General features: G+C 42.4%; 1 protein-coding gene across 1 annotated transcript in view; it reads right to left on the reverse strand.

The window, feature by feature from the left end:
- Window positions 1-12707, reverse strand: part of SLC10A1 (solute carrier family 10 (sodium/bile acid cotransporter), member 1) — a 67298-nt gene extending 54591 nt beyond the window's left edge. The window contains exon 1 of the mRNA XM_006865617.1: window positions 12349-12707. Within this exon, the coding sequence (XP_006865679.1) occupies window positions 12349-12704 (356 nt within the window). The 5' untranslated portion in view covers window positions 12705-12707. The remainder of the gene's footprint in view (window positions 1-12348) is intronic.
- Between the last annotated feature and the right edge of the window lie 4429 nt (window positions 12708-17136).

Genomic DNA, 17136 nt, shown 5'->3' on the forward strand with positions numbered 1-17136 from the left:
TTGTCTTCTTGAGCTGACCTTTGATATTTTCTATTCAGCTCTTTTATCTCCTCATTTCTTCCAGGTGCTTTAGCATCTCTATGCTGGAGAGCAAGTTTCAAAGTCTCTTGTGACATCCATTTTTATCTTTTCCTTATTTCTTGTCTTCTTAATGACCTTTTGCTTTCTTCCTGTATGATGTTCTCGATGTCATCCCACAACTCTTCTGGTATTTGGTCTTTAGTGTATAATGTTCTTTAGATGATCTCTAAATTTAGGTGGGATATGTTTAAGGTCATATTTTAGCTCTTGTGGACTTGTTTTAATTTTCTTCAGCTTCAGTCTGAATTTGCATATGAGCAATTGATGGTCTGTTTCACAGTCTTCCCCTGTCCTTGTTTTGGCTGCTGCTGCTGATGGTGCCTTTTTCCCACTGTCTCTTTCCACTAATGTAGTCAATTTCATTTCTGTATATTCCATCTAGTAAGGTTCATGTATATAGTAATCTTTTATGTTGTTGAAAAAGGTATTTGCAATGAAGTAGTTGGTCTTGTAAAATTCTATCATGTGATCTCCAGCATCGTTTATTACCAAGGCTATATTTTCCAACTACTCATCATTCCTCTTTGTTTCCAACCTTTGCATTCCAATCACCAGTGATTATCAATACACCTTTATTGCATGCTTGATCAATTTCAGACTGAAGAATTCTACCAAATTCTTCAGTTTCATCATCGCTGAGTTTAGTGGTTGGTGCATAAATTTGAATAATAGTGGTATTAACTGGTTTTCCTTGTAAGTGTATAGATATTATCCTATCACAGACAGTGTTGTACTCCATGACAGATCTTGATACGTTCTTTTTGATGATGAATGCAACGCCATTCCTCTTCAATGTATCATGCGCAGCACAGTAATCCATGTGATTGTCAGATTTCAAATGGCCAATACCAGTCAATTTCAGCTCACTAATGCCTAGGATATCGATGTTCATATGGTTGATTTCGTTTTTGACAAGCTCTAGTTTTCCTAGATTTTTACCTCATGAATTCCATTTTTTGATTACTAATGGATATTTTTTAGCTGTTTCTCTTCATTTTGAGTTGTGCCCTGACATCAGATGAAGGTCCCAATAGCTTTATTCCATTCACATCTCATGGTCAACTCTACTTCGAGGAGGAAGCTCTTTCACTGTTGTATTTTGAGTGCCTTCCAATCTGAGGGGCTCATCTTCTGGCACTATATCTGACAATATTCTAGTGGCCTTCATCTTGTTTTTTTTTTATTGTGGATTGAGTGAAAGTTTATAGGGCAGATCATCAGTTTTGCATTCAACAAATCATACACCTTGTTTCATTATGATGATGATAATTCCCTCCATGTACCATCAGTTAACAATATTTCTCTCTATCAACTTTACCTTTTTTCAAAAAACAAAAAAACACTCAGGCATATATAATAATTTACATCTCCAAAGAGCACATTCTGCAAGTCGACCTCCTGGCCACCTGATGCTCCCCCTCTCCATGCCCCCATCTCTGCCTCCATCTCTGGCATCCCTATTTCTCTGGATAAGGTCCCAAATTCTGCTTGTACGCTTCTCCCTTAATGGTCCCAGGGTCCTCTGTTTCTGGATTCCTCTGTTTTGTTACAAAACTCCTACCTTTACAATTGTGACAGTTGCAATTAGTCATGATAATAATTATTCACTATTGAATCATATGAATCTTATCCCTATCTCTTTTTACCAGACCCATCTAGACAAGATGAAATCTATTTAATGGGGACCCTTTCTTTTCCCCCACACTCTTAAACTAAACTCCCTCTTGACACTTTGTAAGCCAGTCACTTTGTGCCTTTATCACCTCTCATTTGAGGCAGCCAATATCTAAGTTGCCCATCCCTATCTATCCTGTGTACAGAGGTAGCATTGATACTTGATGTGAAGACTCTTTCCCTCTCTGTTGGTATTTAGAGTAACCACCTTTCTGAGTGTAGGTCAGGTTCTTGTGCATTTCCTCTCACTTCATATCAGCTGGATGCTTCACTTTAGCTCTAGCTCTCTGTGGCTAAGTCCTTGTCCATGTGCTCAAGTGTCCTCTGGTCTCACCACACTTTGGGCCAACCAGAACTTCCTCTTCTCTCTCTCATCTCTAGGTCAACAGGAGTCAATGGACTGTGGTTGAACTCAGCCCATTTCTTCATTGCTGCCTTTCCTCCTCTTCCACTCACCAGTAGAGCAATGTGGTTGCCAGCAAGCTTACATGCTTGTTTGTGTGTTCCCTTTGAGTTTCAGTCTTAGAGGGGAGTTTGTTCTGAAGAAACTTGATTGCTAGCCTTGATGGCTTCCTGGCAAACAGCTTGCTTATACTTGTAGTAGCCAGTCATGCTGACATTTTTTTTTTTTTTTTTTCTCCTGATAATCTTTCTTTGAAGATGTATCTTCTGTCACTGTAGCTGTTCTGGGCTGGTCTGCTTGTCCTTTCTAGTGAGAATGTCCCACCTCATAAGGTTCTGGATGGGACTCAGTATTTCACCTAAGGTCCTATACAAGGCCAATTTCACTGGGCAAGTTGTAGAACCCCTTTTACGTATTACAATCAGTTATAGGCTGAAGATGGGCTTACAAGTTTTCTCTAATCATGTTTCCCAACTTTCCTTTCTATCCCACTCAAATGTCTATTTTACAATAGTAGGCAAGTCAAGCATTTTAGTATTATTTACCCTCTTCAAGCTATACCTAGATCCCTGTATCCCAGAGCCTTTTTGTTCCAAGGTTGAGCATGCATCACTATTTACCTCAGTCCCACTTAGGACATGCAAACTTGTCTCAGTGTTCCCCTATCTCTCTTGTTCTTCCACCTTGTCCTCTTTCTTGTATTACCCTCCCCAACACCCAAATTAAACCCCACACTCCAACCCCATTGTTGTGGTTACCTTATATTCAATTAATTCTTCCATCCATTTAAGACAGTCTATTTTATCCTGTAATCTACCTGATCTTCCCACCACCTTGATCTCTGTTCCTCTGTGTTTGTTTACCTTCTTTCACACTGTAATTGTTTTGATCATAGACTGACCTCCCAGATCCTCTGTTTTTATCATTTTATTCTGTTTTTGACTCTTCCATTTGTTGATTGAGTTTAGGGTGGTGATGCTGCCACGTACGTCATTCTCTGGTTATTCTTGTTGATTCTCAGTCCACAGAACTCCCTTTAGTATGTTTTTCATAGCCATGCTGGCTTTGGAAAAATCCCTTAGCTTCTGTTTACCCTGGAATTTTTTGATTACACGATCGTATTTGATTGACAGCTTTGTTGGGTAGATGATTCTTGGGTGACAGTTTTTTTCTTTCAGGGTTTTATATATGTCTCCCCATTGCCTTCTTGCCTGAATGCTTTCTGTTGAGCGATCCGAGCTTAATCTGATTTGATTGCTTTTGTATGTCACACTTCTCTTTTCCCTAGCTGCTTTCAGGATTCTGTCCTTATCTTTGATTTTGGAGAGCTTGATTATGATATGTCTTGGTGATTGTCTTTTAGGGTCTATCCTTCCTGGGGTTCGTTGACCTTCTTAAATGCTTTTCTTTTCACTTTTCAGGATGTTAGGAAAATTTTTCTTCCATAAGCTCTTCAACTGTCTCCTCTGTGGACTTGGGTGATTCTTCCTGCTCTGGAATGCAGATAGTTCTTAAGTTATTCCTCTTCATGTTGTCCAACATGAATTTTAGGCCTTCTTCAGATTTTTTAAATCCTTTTTTGTGCTTGCTCTTCTATCTTAGTCATGTTGAGAGATTTATTTTCCAGCTCACTAGTTCGGGCTTCTGTCTCTTCAGTTCTACTCCTTTGCCCTTTCAGTGTATTGTCCATTTCTGATGGTCTATTATTAATCATTTGGACCTCTTTCTGCAGAGTTTCAATTGTTTCCAGTGCTGTACCTATCTTATTTGATTGTTCCTGTAGTGTTTTCCTGACTTCTTCCTTATTTTTCTTAACTCCACTGTATAGTGTTTTGATACATTTTATAATCATTTTTCTGAATTTCTTCTCAGGCATTTTCAAAGCCTGCCTATCTTCTAGTATGGAGTGTAGATCTACTTCTAACTCATTTGCCTCAGTCATTTTATTTCATTTCTGGACATGTGCTGATAAGGTCATTTGCTTCGGTGTTTTGGGCATTTTCACGAGTTATCTGTGGCCTTAATACTTAGATGGGTGTGTATTTTGGTATTTTTTATGCTTTCTGATCGCCTCCATGTAGATGTGATCAGGAGATGGGCTTCCCTTTTCACTCTTTTTCCTGAGAAATTTCATGTTTTGCCACTGTTGGTCATTGTGATGTAACTCAGGATTTAATTTTTGGCCGATTTTCTTTTTAGTCTGCCTGTCCCACTCCACATTCCCTGTTCAGGCTTTTTTTGTAGTTATAAACAGTTCATGAATGACTCTGGCCATTTGGTTTTAAGTGGAAACTGTCTCTCTCTCTCTATCTATCTATTTGTAAATTCTGGTATGTAGTTTGATAAGCACAGAACTGTTAACTGCAAGGTTAGTGGTTCAAACCTATCAGCGGTTCCTTGGAAACCTATGGGTAGCAACCGACTCGGTGGTATTTAACAACTGCAACAACAACAAATATAAATGAGAATGTGGTGTCTTTAGAGGATAAACACTGGACTGCAAACCCCAAGGTCAGTGGTTTGAGCCTATCGGCTGCTCTTCAGGAGAAAAATGAGGCTTTCTGTTCCCATAAAGATGTACAACCTCGGAAACCCTATACAGGGTTGCTATGAGTAAGAACTGACTTCACGGCATACAACCGTAATTTTTGTTAATTACATGAAGAAGAATACAGCATTAGAATTAAAGGAAGACTCATTAACAACCTGCGATATGCAGATGCTACAACTTTGCTTGTTGGAAGCAAAGAGGACTTAAAATACTTACTGATGAAGATTTAAGGTACAGCTTTCAGTGTGGGCTACACCTCAATGGAAAACAAATAAAAATCCTTACCACTGGACCAATAAATAACATCATGGTAAATGGAGAAAAGATTGAAGACTTCATTTTGTCAAGGACTTCATTTTGCTTGGATCCATAATCAACACTCATGGAAGCAATTGTCAAGAAAGCAAATGATGTATTGTATTAGGCAAATCTGCTGCACAAGACTTCTTGGCAGTTTGAGGACTAAAATTCATCTGACCCAAACCATGATATTTTCAATAACCTCATGTGCATGTGAAAGTTGGACAACGAATAAGGAAGATCATAGAGGAATTGATGCTTTTGAACTATGGTGCTGGAGAAAAACATTAAAAGTATCACGGACTTCCAGAGGAACAAATAAATGTACATTGGAAGAAGTACAGCCAGGATGTTCCTTAGAAGACAGTATGGTGAGACTTCATCTATCGTACTTTGGATATATTATCAAGAGGGACCAGTCTCTGGAGAAGGTCATCATACAGCAAAATGAGGAGGACTCCCAATGAGATGGATTGGCACAGTGGCAGCAACAATGGGCTCAAGCGTAACGATTGTGAGAATGGTGCAGCACGGGACAGTGTTTTGTTCTGTTGTGCGTAGGGTTGCTATGAGTTGGAACCAAGTCAACTACATCTAACAACAACAACAACAACAATATATGTATATAAAGAGAGCAAGGAATGCTGGTAGCTCAGTGGTCAAAACATGTAAAGCTTTACAGCTTTAAAAACCCTATGGAGCAGTTCTACTCTGTCCTATAGGGTCACTATTCGTCAGAATCTACTTGAAGGCAAAGGGTTCTATATGTATCCCAAACCCACAGCTCTTGAGCTGAATCTTACTCTTGGTGACCCTATAGAATAGAGTATATTGCTCCATAGAGTTTCCAAGGCTACAATCTTTTTGGAAGCAGACTGCTGCATCTTTGCTTCTTTCTCCTTTGGAGTGGCTGGTGGGTTTGAACTACCGGCCTTTTGGTTAACAGCTGAGTGTTTTACCCACTGCACCTCCTGTAGTTTACTGCCTAGGAAGTCCCATGTTTTAGGGTTGCTATATAGGGTTGCTATGAGTTGGAATTGACTCGATACCACATTTCAGTATGTACTACTTTGAGGCAGAAGGTGCAGTATTGAGATGGAGAAGGTCGGATAGGGAGCTTCAGTGCTAGCTATTGATTTCTTAGGTGAAAAGTCACCTACAAGTGTGTGCTTGTTTTGGTGTCCTTGAGCAGAGGCTCATGTTTACTTTGGCCTGATATGTCAGGAATTTTGGAATTTGCTCTGGGACTTGGTGTGCCTTGTCTAGTCTGCTCAGGTGGGTGGTGAGTGGGAACCCTGCTCCTAGATTTCTGGGGACCTCTCCCTCACACTCAGGGGCCTCTCTGGCCTGGAGTACCAAGTGGCTGGTGGCTGGCCAGGAGCACCCATCTTGGGATTTGCTGGTATCTGTTACTGTTGAGATCCCCAACTTACCATGAGAGGTAGGGGTGGGAGGTGATTTTTCTAAACTCTAACTCTGGAGATTGGAACTTGTTCCATGGTAACAGTGTGGGTCTGGCTGTTACTCAAGTGGTCAGGGAAAGGACACACACACACACACACACACACACACACACACACACATATCCTGGTGTGGCGCTGTAGGATAAATACTGGACTGCAAGGTTGGTTTGAACCACAAGGCGGCATTTCAAACTCACCAGCTGCTTCTTGGAAATCCTATACAGGGTCGCTGTGAGTCAGAACTCATATATATACCAGACCTTTCTTTTGTGGTGCTTCTGCATTAGTAGTTGAGAACAAACTATTTGCACCATCCAGGGACCTCTTGGCTTACACAGCATTAAAAAATGTTTTGAATGAGTTGTCAATACTAAAAACTTCAGAGATTTCACATAAAAATGGACATTTTACCTTGTCTTGGGCAACAGGAAGCTCTGGCAGCTCTCAGATGGTACCAGTTGCTGAGTTGAGGGAGTCTGCCTTGCTCCTAGGGGCTGTGCTGTGGCCTGGGTGGACTATCAGCCTCCAGTCATCTCACTTGCTTGTCATATGTGAGCAAATGCAGTCTCTGGAGCCACCCAGATCTTGGACACATTTACTAACCTTAATGTGGCTCATTCAGGGTGAGCCTTCATGGCACAGCAGTTAAACACTTGGCTGCTAATCAAAACGATCAAACCTACCAGCTATTCCATAGGAGAAAGATGTGATAGTCAGCTTCTATAAAAAGTGTTGTTGTTAAATGTTATCGAGCCAGTTCCGACCCATAGCAACTCTGTTGTGCTTCTGAGCACCATGATCTGGGTGGCTCCAGAGACTGTTCCTTGGAAACCCTATACAGGGTCCTGGACTCTGTATAGAGTTTCCAATGAGCAGTTGGTGAGCTTGAACAGCTGATCTTGTGTTTCAAATTGACTGCAATCCCGTGCAGTAACCCACAGCACCACATCAGCCCTCCATAAAAATTACAGCCTTGCAAATCTTATGGGGCAGTTCTATTCTGTCTTAGGTTAAAATTGACCTTACAGTTATGAGTTAGAATTGACTAAGTAGCAGTGTTGTTTTTTGTTTTAAGTTCAGTCTCCTCATTTAAAAAATGAAGCTAGTCACAGGGTGTTTATGAGGGTTAAATGAATTTAAAAAATGAAATGAATTCATCCAGGTAACGTGTTTTGCACAGTGAGGACTTAAAACACTTACTGATGAAGATCAAAGAGCACAGCCTTCAGTATGGATTACATTTCAATGTCAAGAAAACAAAAATCCTTACCACTCACTGGACCAATAAACAACATTCATATCAGTCGAGAAAATATTGAAGTTGTCAAGGACTTCATTCTTCTTGGATCAACTATCAACAATTATGGAAGCAGCAGTCAAGAAATCAAATGACGTTTTGCATTAGGCAAATGTCCTGCACAAGACCTTTTTAAAGTGTTGAAGAGCAAAGATGTCAGCTTGAGAACTAAGGGGCATCTGACCCAAGCCATGGTATTTTCAATAACCTCATATGCATGCGAAAGCTGGACAGTGAATAAGGAAGACCATAGAAGAATTAATGCTTTTGAGTTATGGTGTTGGAGGAGAATATTGAAAGTGCCATGGGCTGTCAAAAGAACCAATAGACCCATTTTGGAAGAAGTGTAGCCAGAGTACTCCTTGGAGGTCAAGATTGCCAAAGTTCATCTCTCATACTTGTCACATATTGTCAGGAGGGACCAGTCATTGGAGAAGGTTATCATGTTTGGTAAGGTGAAGGGTCAGAGAAAAAGAAGAAGACCTCCAACGAGATGGATTGGCCAAGTGGCAGCATCGATGGACTCAAGCGTGGCAACAGTAGTGAGGAAGGTCCCGGATTGGGCAGTGTTTCGTTCTGCTGTGCATAAGGTCACTATGGGTTGGTACCGACTCGATGGCACCTAACAACAACAATTCAGTATCGACGGCACTTAACAACAACAACAAAATTCAGTATCATTACCATTAAGATAATACATGTAGCAAGCAGTCCCAGATGAACTCCGTTTGGAATTCAACTCCTGGCAGCTCATACTGGTAGATGATGAAATACAAGTTCTGCCAATATGGTCTGTGCACATGGTTGGATATGCACTGGACTTTATAGCAGGAGGTGGCTGTGCCAAGTAGAGCATGACCCCCTGTGGGGCCTTGAAAGTAGTGATGATTCCAAGGTTCCTGGACAAGGAGACCAAGTAGAGGAACCCCATGGTCATACTTCAGCATCCCTGAGGCTCAACCCCAGTGGCTGATTAGAGATCTCATTAGCACCTACTAACTGATGAGCCTGCAACATCTGGTCACTGACAATTCAAGACTCCCCATTTGTCCTTTACTCTGTCCCAGACTGCTCTGCTTCGTCTGTAGAACACAGAGCCCCCAGAACATCCTCCACTGACACTCCACTTCCTGCAACCTCCTCTGTTGATGTTATCTGTCGTCCAGTTGGTTCTGAAGTATGACGACCATATATATAGCAGACAGAAGCTTTGTCCAGCCTACACTAGTATATTGTGCTCTGAGTTTCTTGTGACATAAACAGAGGCTGCAATAAATCTTGTCCAGAGGCCTAGGGCTTGCTTTGCAGCAGGAAGGATTTGAATTAGATAAATAAATGAACAAACAAAATATCCTTAAACCAAACCTGTTGCCACTGAGTCGATTCTGACTCCCAGTGACCCGAGGTGTTACAGGGTAGAATTGTTCCAGAGGGTTTTCTTGACTGTAAGCTTTCCAGAAGCAGATCATCAGGACTTGTTTTTGAGATGCTGTTGCATGAGTTCAAACTGCCAACTATTATGTTAGTAGTTGAGTGCAAGCTGTTAGTATCACCTTTGGATTAGCAGGAAGAATTTCCTGATTCTTGCTGTTAAGTGTCATGGAGTTGGTTCCAACTCATAGTGACCCTGTTTCCTAGGCTTTTTCCTGATTGTTGTTTTGTTAAGTGCTGTTGAGACGGTTCCAACCCATAGCGATGCTGAACAGGGTTTCCAAGGCTATAAATCTTTACGGGAGCAGAAAGCCTCATTTTTCTCCCATGGAGCAACTGGTAGTTTTGAACTGCTGACCTTGCGGTTCACAGCCTGATTCATAACCACTATGCTATCAGAGCTCCTTTTCCTGATAGTGAGGTGATTAAACATTGAAATGTGTTTCTATGGGAGACTGTGCAAGTCAAGTTCCCTGTTAGTGCCTTTCTTCCCATTGATCACTTCACACACCAATTGCCATGGGGTTGACGCTGACTCACCATGACCCCATCCATGTACGTCAGAGTAGAACTGTGCTCCATAGGTTTTCAATGGCTGAGTTTTCATCTGTAATTACTAAGTCTTTCTTATGAGGCAACTTTGGGGAGACTCAAGGCTCTAACTGTTTAGTTAGCAGCTGAATATGTTAACTATTGGAACCACCCGGGGATTCCATTGATGGCCTCAGTAAGAACTGATAGATAGAGAACCTGAAGCCTCTTTGATTCTGGGTCCTGGTAAACCCAAACTCTCATTCTTTCACTGAAAAATTGGCCCAGGCTTCCTTTTGCATCACTAGGAGGAGTTTCTTTTATTGGTTTGTTTTCTTAGTAAAGTTCAACTAGGGGCAGAATTCTGACAGACACAAATCTATGGACTCTCTAGTGGAATGTCATTGAATAGCAGCTTCACTAAACACCAAACCAGAGGAAATTGGGTGGAGACATGAGGCTTACACCAAAGCTGTATTCCACCTCAGCTCAGGCTGCTGCTGGCACTGGAGAAATGTCTGAAGCCTACTCTGGAGGCTTTCAAAACCAGAGTCCCACCTACTTGGAAGGATCCAGCTTAACCAGTCCCTGGATGCTGGCTTCCCACAGAGCAAACCTTCACTACTGCTGCTCCTAATGCTTTGGGTGGGGCATGCTGCTGGTCTTCTACATAGCAGTGTGGCTGAGGAGGGGCCCCAGCATAACTTGGGTGAGTGCTGAGGACACTCCTAAAGCTTCTAGGTGTATCTTCCTTTGGGAGTGTTTCTGCATCAGCTGGGAGGATGGATGAAGCTAAGAGGCAGACATCACCAGTGCCTGGGTAATTTGGAGGCTCTTTGGAAATTCTTGCTTTGCTTTGCAGACATCTGAGCATCAGAATCAACTTGATGACAATGGACTTGGTTGCTTTGATTGATCTAATCAAGATCTTTGCTGCTGCAAAGCCAGCTCTAGGTCTTTTATTTGGCCACATGGACAAAGCTTATTGCAGGTGTTCATTTGGTTCAGAGGCACCTTAATTTCCCTGAAGAGGTTTTAAACTATTCTGTATCCCTTTTTAGATCACCACCATTTGTCTGTCAGCTTGTCGTACTGTGGTGGCTTAAGTGTTGCTGTGATGCTGCAAGGTATGTCACTGGTATTTTGATTACCAGCAGAGTCACCCATGGTGGACAGATTTCAGTGGACAGACTAGGAAGAAGGGGAGGCAGGCTACTTATGAATGCTTAACCACTGAAAATTTTATGAATAGTAGTGAACATTGTCAGGTATAGTGCTGGACGATGAAACAGCATGAATAGAATATTGTCAGATATATTGCCAGAAGATGAGTTCCTCGTGTTGGGAGGTATTCAAAATATGACTGAGGAAAAGCTGCCTCCTCAAAGTAGGCTTGACTGTGATGACACGACTGGAGTAAAGTTTTTGGGACCTTCAATTGTTGAAGAAGCACAACTTAAAATGAGGAGAAACAACTGCAAACATCTATTGGAACATGGAATGTACCAAGTATGGTCAATGAATAAGGAAGACCCTAGAAGATGCATTTGAATTATGGTGTTGGAGAAGAATATTGAAATTACCATGGACTGCCAGAGGAACAAAGACATCTATGTTGGAAGAAGTACAGCCAGAATGTTCCTTAGAAGCAATATGTTGTTGTTGTTATGTGCTGTAGAGTCGATTCCTACTTATAGTGACTCTGCACAGTGTTTCTGAGGCTGTAAATCTTTATGGGAGCAGAAAGCCTCATCTTTCTCCCACAGAACAGTTGGTAGTTTTGAACTGCTGACCCTGAGGTTAGCAGCCCGATTCATAACCATACTTAGGACATATTATCAGAAGGGACCAGTCCCTGGAGAAGTATACCATGCTTGGTAAAGTGGAGAGTCAGAGAAAAAGAAGACTTCCAAAGAGATGGGCTGACACAGTGGCAGCAACAATGAGCTCAAGTGTAACAATCATGAGGCTGGTGCAGGCCTGGGCAGTGTTTCATTCTGTTGTGCGTGGGGGTCGTTATGAGTTGGGACAGCACCTAACAACAAAGCAGACAACCTGTCCATCATTGTAGGCTGATACAGTGCTCTAGAGGAGTCCCTGGTGGTACAAATTGCTAAGTGCTCAACTTCTCTCAAAAGGGTGGTGGTTCTAATCCACACTTTAGGTGCCTTGGTAGAAAGCCCTGGCAGTCTGCTTCTGGAAGAGCATGGCACTGAAACCCTATGGAACAGTTCTAATCAGCACACCAGGGGTCACCATGAGTTGGAATCCACTCAACAGCAATTGAAAAAACAACAACACCCTCCCAACAATATAGTGCTCCAGAGTCCATTGTGGTTTAAATGAGCAATCCTGCAAGGCAATCTTTCTGCCTCCCTGGGTCCACCTTGGTGGGGGGGATAGGAGGTTGAGGGTAGGAGGGTGGGGGTGAGTGGAGGGTGAGGCAGGGTGGGGGTGAATGAGGAGGTGTACTGGTGTCTCCAGATCAGCTTGGCTTCTTTGGCTTGGTGCTTAAACTAAGATGTACCCTAGCACCCATATCCCCCAATAAATGCTACCCCCACAGCATCCAGCCAGCCCCCACTCACTCTCTCTCCTGGCTTAACCTCAGTCCTACCTGAGGTTCATGTCACCCTTGGCAGCCAGACTGAAGATGTTGGACAGGTTTCCCCCAGGCGAGCAGCCACAGATCAGGATGGCCAGCATCTCAATGTTGTTCAGTTTGAAGAGCTTGCCTAGTGAAAAGGCAGTGAAGGGCATGATGCCATACTGTGCTACCAGGGCAATGGCCAGCCCCTTAGGCTTCCAGAAGTGCTGTTTGATCTTGCTGACCTCCATGGTGCAGCCCAGCGATATCATGACGATGAACAGCATGATCACCAGGATGACGCTCAGTGCCAGGTCCGTGGGACGCTTGCCAAAGTTGGGTGGCAGAGTGAAATTGAAATGAGTGGATATATTGGGGGTCTCCATTCTCCTATGTAATGGTGGACAGCCAAGGGGTCCAGCACAGTCCTTGTCCACCTTCCAGCCCGGTCCTTGCCTGGTGCCTTCTGCTAGCACCTCCCAGAGCAGAGTGTCAGGGCAAAATGTAGCTCTGGGTAAATAGAAAGATCACGTAACTGGCTGAGTTGTTGTTGCTCTGGCGGTGGCCCCAAAGGCGAGAGAGCCCAGGCCTTTCTCTACTCAGCCTTCTTACCTCTCCTGATCTCCCTGGCTCCTGCTGCCCTCCTGTGTGCCACTCATCCTTCCTTATCATTGTGTGCTTTTCTCTCTCCTTTGTCCTCCCCTGAGCTTACCTCCCTGGTGGTGCAGTGGGTTAAATGTTGGACTGCTAACTAAAAGGCAGTTGGTTCAAATTCACCAGCCATTCCTCAGGAAAAGAAGAAGCTGTCTGCTCCTGTAAAGATTTACTGACTCATAAACCCTGTGGAGAAGTTCTATGCTGCCCTATAAAGTCACTAGGAGTCAGAATCAACTAGATAGCAGTGGATTTTTGGTTTTGTGCACACTTCTCAGGTATTCTGTTCCTGGGGCCCAGGGCAGGGCCCACATCAATCTAACTCAGCCTCTGACACCTTAGTTCCTCAGTCTGGAGAAGGTGCCTGAGCCAGTCCTGGTGGAAGTAGGGGTGGGGAGGATCACCATTGTGATTTTAAAACCCATGAGAATGAAAGCTGAGTGTTACTTTTAGTTCCTGGATAGCATATCTAAGGTTGTAGGGCAGGAAGTGCTGGTCCAGGAGGGAATGTGTCCCTGCCTCTTGTCTTGGGAGATGTGAGGAACTGTGTCCCTTTTACCTGTGCTGGGGAAACCCTTGTCTTATCTTCAAACCTGTACAGGTGCCAGGGGAAACTGAGGATGGCAGAGGGCCTCTCAGGAAGCTTGGGAGTTCTCTCCCCAAAGGGAATCTCTGAGAGAACTCTGCCTAAAGAGCTTTTTCTGTGCCCAGACTCTGGGAAGCCCCACAGCATGGGAGACTTGCTGAGGAGGAAGTGGGAATGCATGGCCTTTACTTTCTGATTTCCTGACTGCTCTGCTTTGCTCTGGGCCTGTGTGTGGGTGGCTGGGAGCCAGGCTCTGGACCTACAGCAATAATAGAGAGGGGCAGAGGCCTTTGGCAGGGCATGCCAGGGCCTCCATGCCCCTCTCTTCTTTTGTCCCTGTTGTAGGGATCAGGTCTTCAGAGGTAGGACAAGGGAGTTGGTTTTCTGTGGAAACAATTGCCTCTTGGCTAGGTTGGAATTTGTAAGGCCTGGGTGGGTTCTTTTAGCTTTGTGTCTCATAAAACAGGACTTCAGAGGGCAGAGGAGTCCCTGGGTGCTGCAAATGGTTAACATGCTCAGCTGCTAACAGAAAGACAGAAGGTTTAAGTTTACCCAGAGGCACCTTGGAAGAAAGGCCAGGTGATCTACTTCTGAAAAATCAGCCATTGAAAACCCTATGAAGCAAAGTTCTTCTCTGACACTCATGGGGTTACCATGAGTCAGAATTGACAACAACTGGTTCAGAGGGCTGCACACCATGACCCTGGGTGGCACACACTCGAAACCTCTTGCCTCTGAGTCTCTGATATTAGTGGTTCCCTGGTGCTTGAGATGAATTGGTGTCAAGAGATGGACAGGCAGAGAGCTGGAGGTGTGGTGGTGCATGCGGAGGGTAAAGGCAAGATCCAGGGAAGGCTGCTTTCTCTGCGTGGAGTCAGCCACATGTGGTCCCCTGACAGAGTGACTAGGAAAGAAAAACTGATTAACAACTAGAGCAAAAATGAAAACTTGGCTAAATATGACAAGGGGTATTCATAGCATCAAAGGAACAGACTACAGAGTGAAAGCTTTTAAAAACATGTGCAAAAAGAGAAACTATTGTTATTATTGCTAGGTACCAACTCATAGGGACCTTATACACAACAGAATGAATCACTGCCCAGTCCGGCACCAATCTCACAATCATTGCTATGTTTGAGCCCAAGGCTGCTGCCACTGTGTCAATCTGTCTTGGGGGTCTTCCTAGTTTTCTCTGACCCTCCGCTTTACCAAACATGGTATCCTTTTTCAGGAACAGGTCCCTCCTGATAATGTGTCCAAAGTATGAGAGACAAATTCTGACCTTACTGGCTTCCAAGGAACATTATGGTTGTACTTCTTGCCACAAAGATAGGTTTGTTCTTTTGGAAGTCCATGACACTTTCAATATTCTCCTCTAAAACCGTAACTCAAATGCATCAATTCTTCTATAGTTTTCCTTATTAATGGCCCAACTTTCATGGTATTATTGAAAATACCATGAACACCATGGCTTGGGTCAGGCACACCTTAGTCCTCAAATCTTTGCTCTTGAACATTTTTAAAGATGTCTTGTGCAGCAGATGTGCCCAAGTAATTTTATTTCTTGACTGCTGCTTCCACTGAATGTTGATGGTCGATCCTAGCAAAATAAGTCTTTGAACAACTTTAATATTTTCTCCATTTATATGGATATTATTTATTGGTCCAGTGGTGAGGATTTTTGTTTTCTTTATGTTGAGGTGCAACTTATCAGTAAGTATTTTAAGTCCTCTTTGCTTTCAGCAAGCAAGGTTTTATCATCTGCAGATCACAGGTTGTTAATGAGTCTTCCTTCTATCCTGATTTCTTGTTTTTCTTTATATAATCCAGCTTCTTGGATTATTTGCTCAGCATACAGATTGAATATGTATGGTGAAAGAATATAACCCTGGCATACATGTTTCCTAATTTTAAACCATTTGGTGTTCCCTGGTTCTGTTTGAACAACTACCTCTTGGTCTATGTACACGTTCCTCATAAGCACAATTAAATATTCCAGAATACTCATTCTCCACAATGTTGTCCACAGTTTGTCACGATCCACACAATTGAAAACATTTACATAGTCAATAAAGCACAGGTAAACATCGTTCTGGTATTCTCTGCTTTCAGCCAAGATCCATCTGACAACAGTAATGATAACCCTCATTCCACATCCTTTTCTGAATCCAACTCTGGAAGTTCTCTGTCAACATATGGTTGTGGCCATTTTTGTATTATCTTTAGAAAAATCTTATTTACATGTGCTATTAATGATATTAAGGAGCTCTGGTAGCGTAATGGTTACGAATCGGGCTGCGAACCTTAAGGTCAGCGGTTCAAAACTACCAGCCGCTCCGCGGGAGAAAGATGAGGCTTTCTACTCCCGTAAGGATTTACACCCTCGGAAACCCTGTACAGGGTCGCTATGGGTCGGAACCCGACGGCACTTAACAATTAATGATATTGTCAGATGATTTCTACATTCTATTGGGTCACTTCTCTTTGGAATAGGCACAAATATGGATCTTTTCTAGTTAGTTGGCTGGGTAGCTGTCTTCCAAATTTCCTGATATAGATGAGTGAGTACCTCCAGTGCTGCATCATTTTGTTGAAAGATTTCAATTTGTATTCCATCAATTCCTGGCATCTTGTTCTTTGCCAATGCCTTAGTACACCCTGGACTTCTTTTTGTATCATTGACTCTTGAAATGGTTGAACATTGACCATTTCTTTTTGGTACAGTGAATCTGTGTATTCTTTCCAGCTTCTTTTGATGCTTTCTGCATCATTCAAAATTTTGCTTATAGAATCCTTCAGTATAACAAGTTGAGGCTTGAATTTTTTCTTCAGTTCCTTCAGCTTGAGAAATGCTGAACATGTTCTTCCCTTTTGGTTTTCTAATTCCAAGTACTTTCACATTTCATTATAAAATTTGACTTTGTTTTTTCTAGCTGACCTTTGAAAATTTTTATTCAGTTCTTTTACCTCCTTATGTCTTCCATTTGCTTTAGCTTCTCTATGTTGGAGATAAAGTGGCACATTTTCTTGTTTTGTGCTTCTTTCTTGTTTTTAAAATGACCTTTTGCTTTCTTCCTGTATGATGTTCTTATGTCAATTCCACAACTCTTCTGGTCTTTAGTGTCTAATGCATCAAATCCGTTTTTCAGATGATCTCTAGTGGAATATGTTCAAGGTCATATTTTGGCTTTTGTGGATTTGTTTTAATTTTCTTCAGCTTCAGTTTGAACTTGCATATGAGCACTTGATAGTCTGTTCCATAGCTTTTTCACCATCTCTTTCTAAAGATGTAATGAATTTGACATCTGTGTAGTCCATTTGGTGAGGTCCATGTGTATAGTCATCTTTTATGTTGTTGAAAAAAGGTATTTGCAATGAAGAAGTCATTGGTCTTGCAAAATTCTATCATGTGATCTCCAGCATCTTTTCTATCACCAAGGCCATATTTTCCAGCTATTGATCCTTCCTCTTTGTTTCTAATCTTTGCATTCCAATCACCAGTTATTATCAATACACCTCTCTCTTTTTTAAAAATGGTTCTACAACTGTTTTTAATTTTAGAATGCATGATTAACATT

Source organism: Chrysochloris asiatica, unplaced genomic scaffold, assembly GCF_000296735.1.
Source record: "Chrysochloris asiatica unplaced genomic scaffold, ChrAsi1.0 scaffold00079, whole genome shotgun sequence".
NCBI classification, from domain to species: Eukaryota; Metazoa; Chordata; class Mammalia; order Afrosoricida; family Chrysochloridae; genus Chrysochloris; species Chrysochloris asiatica.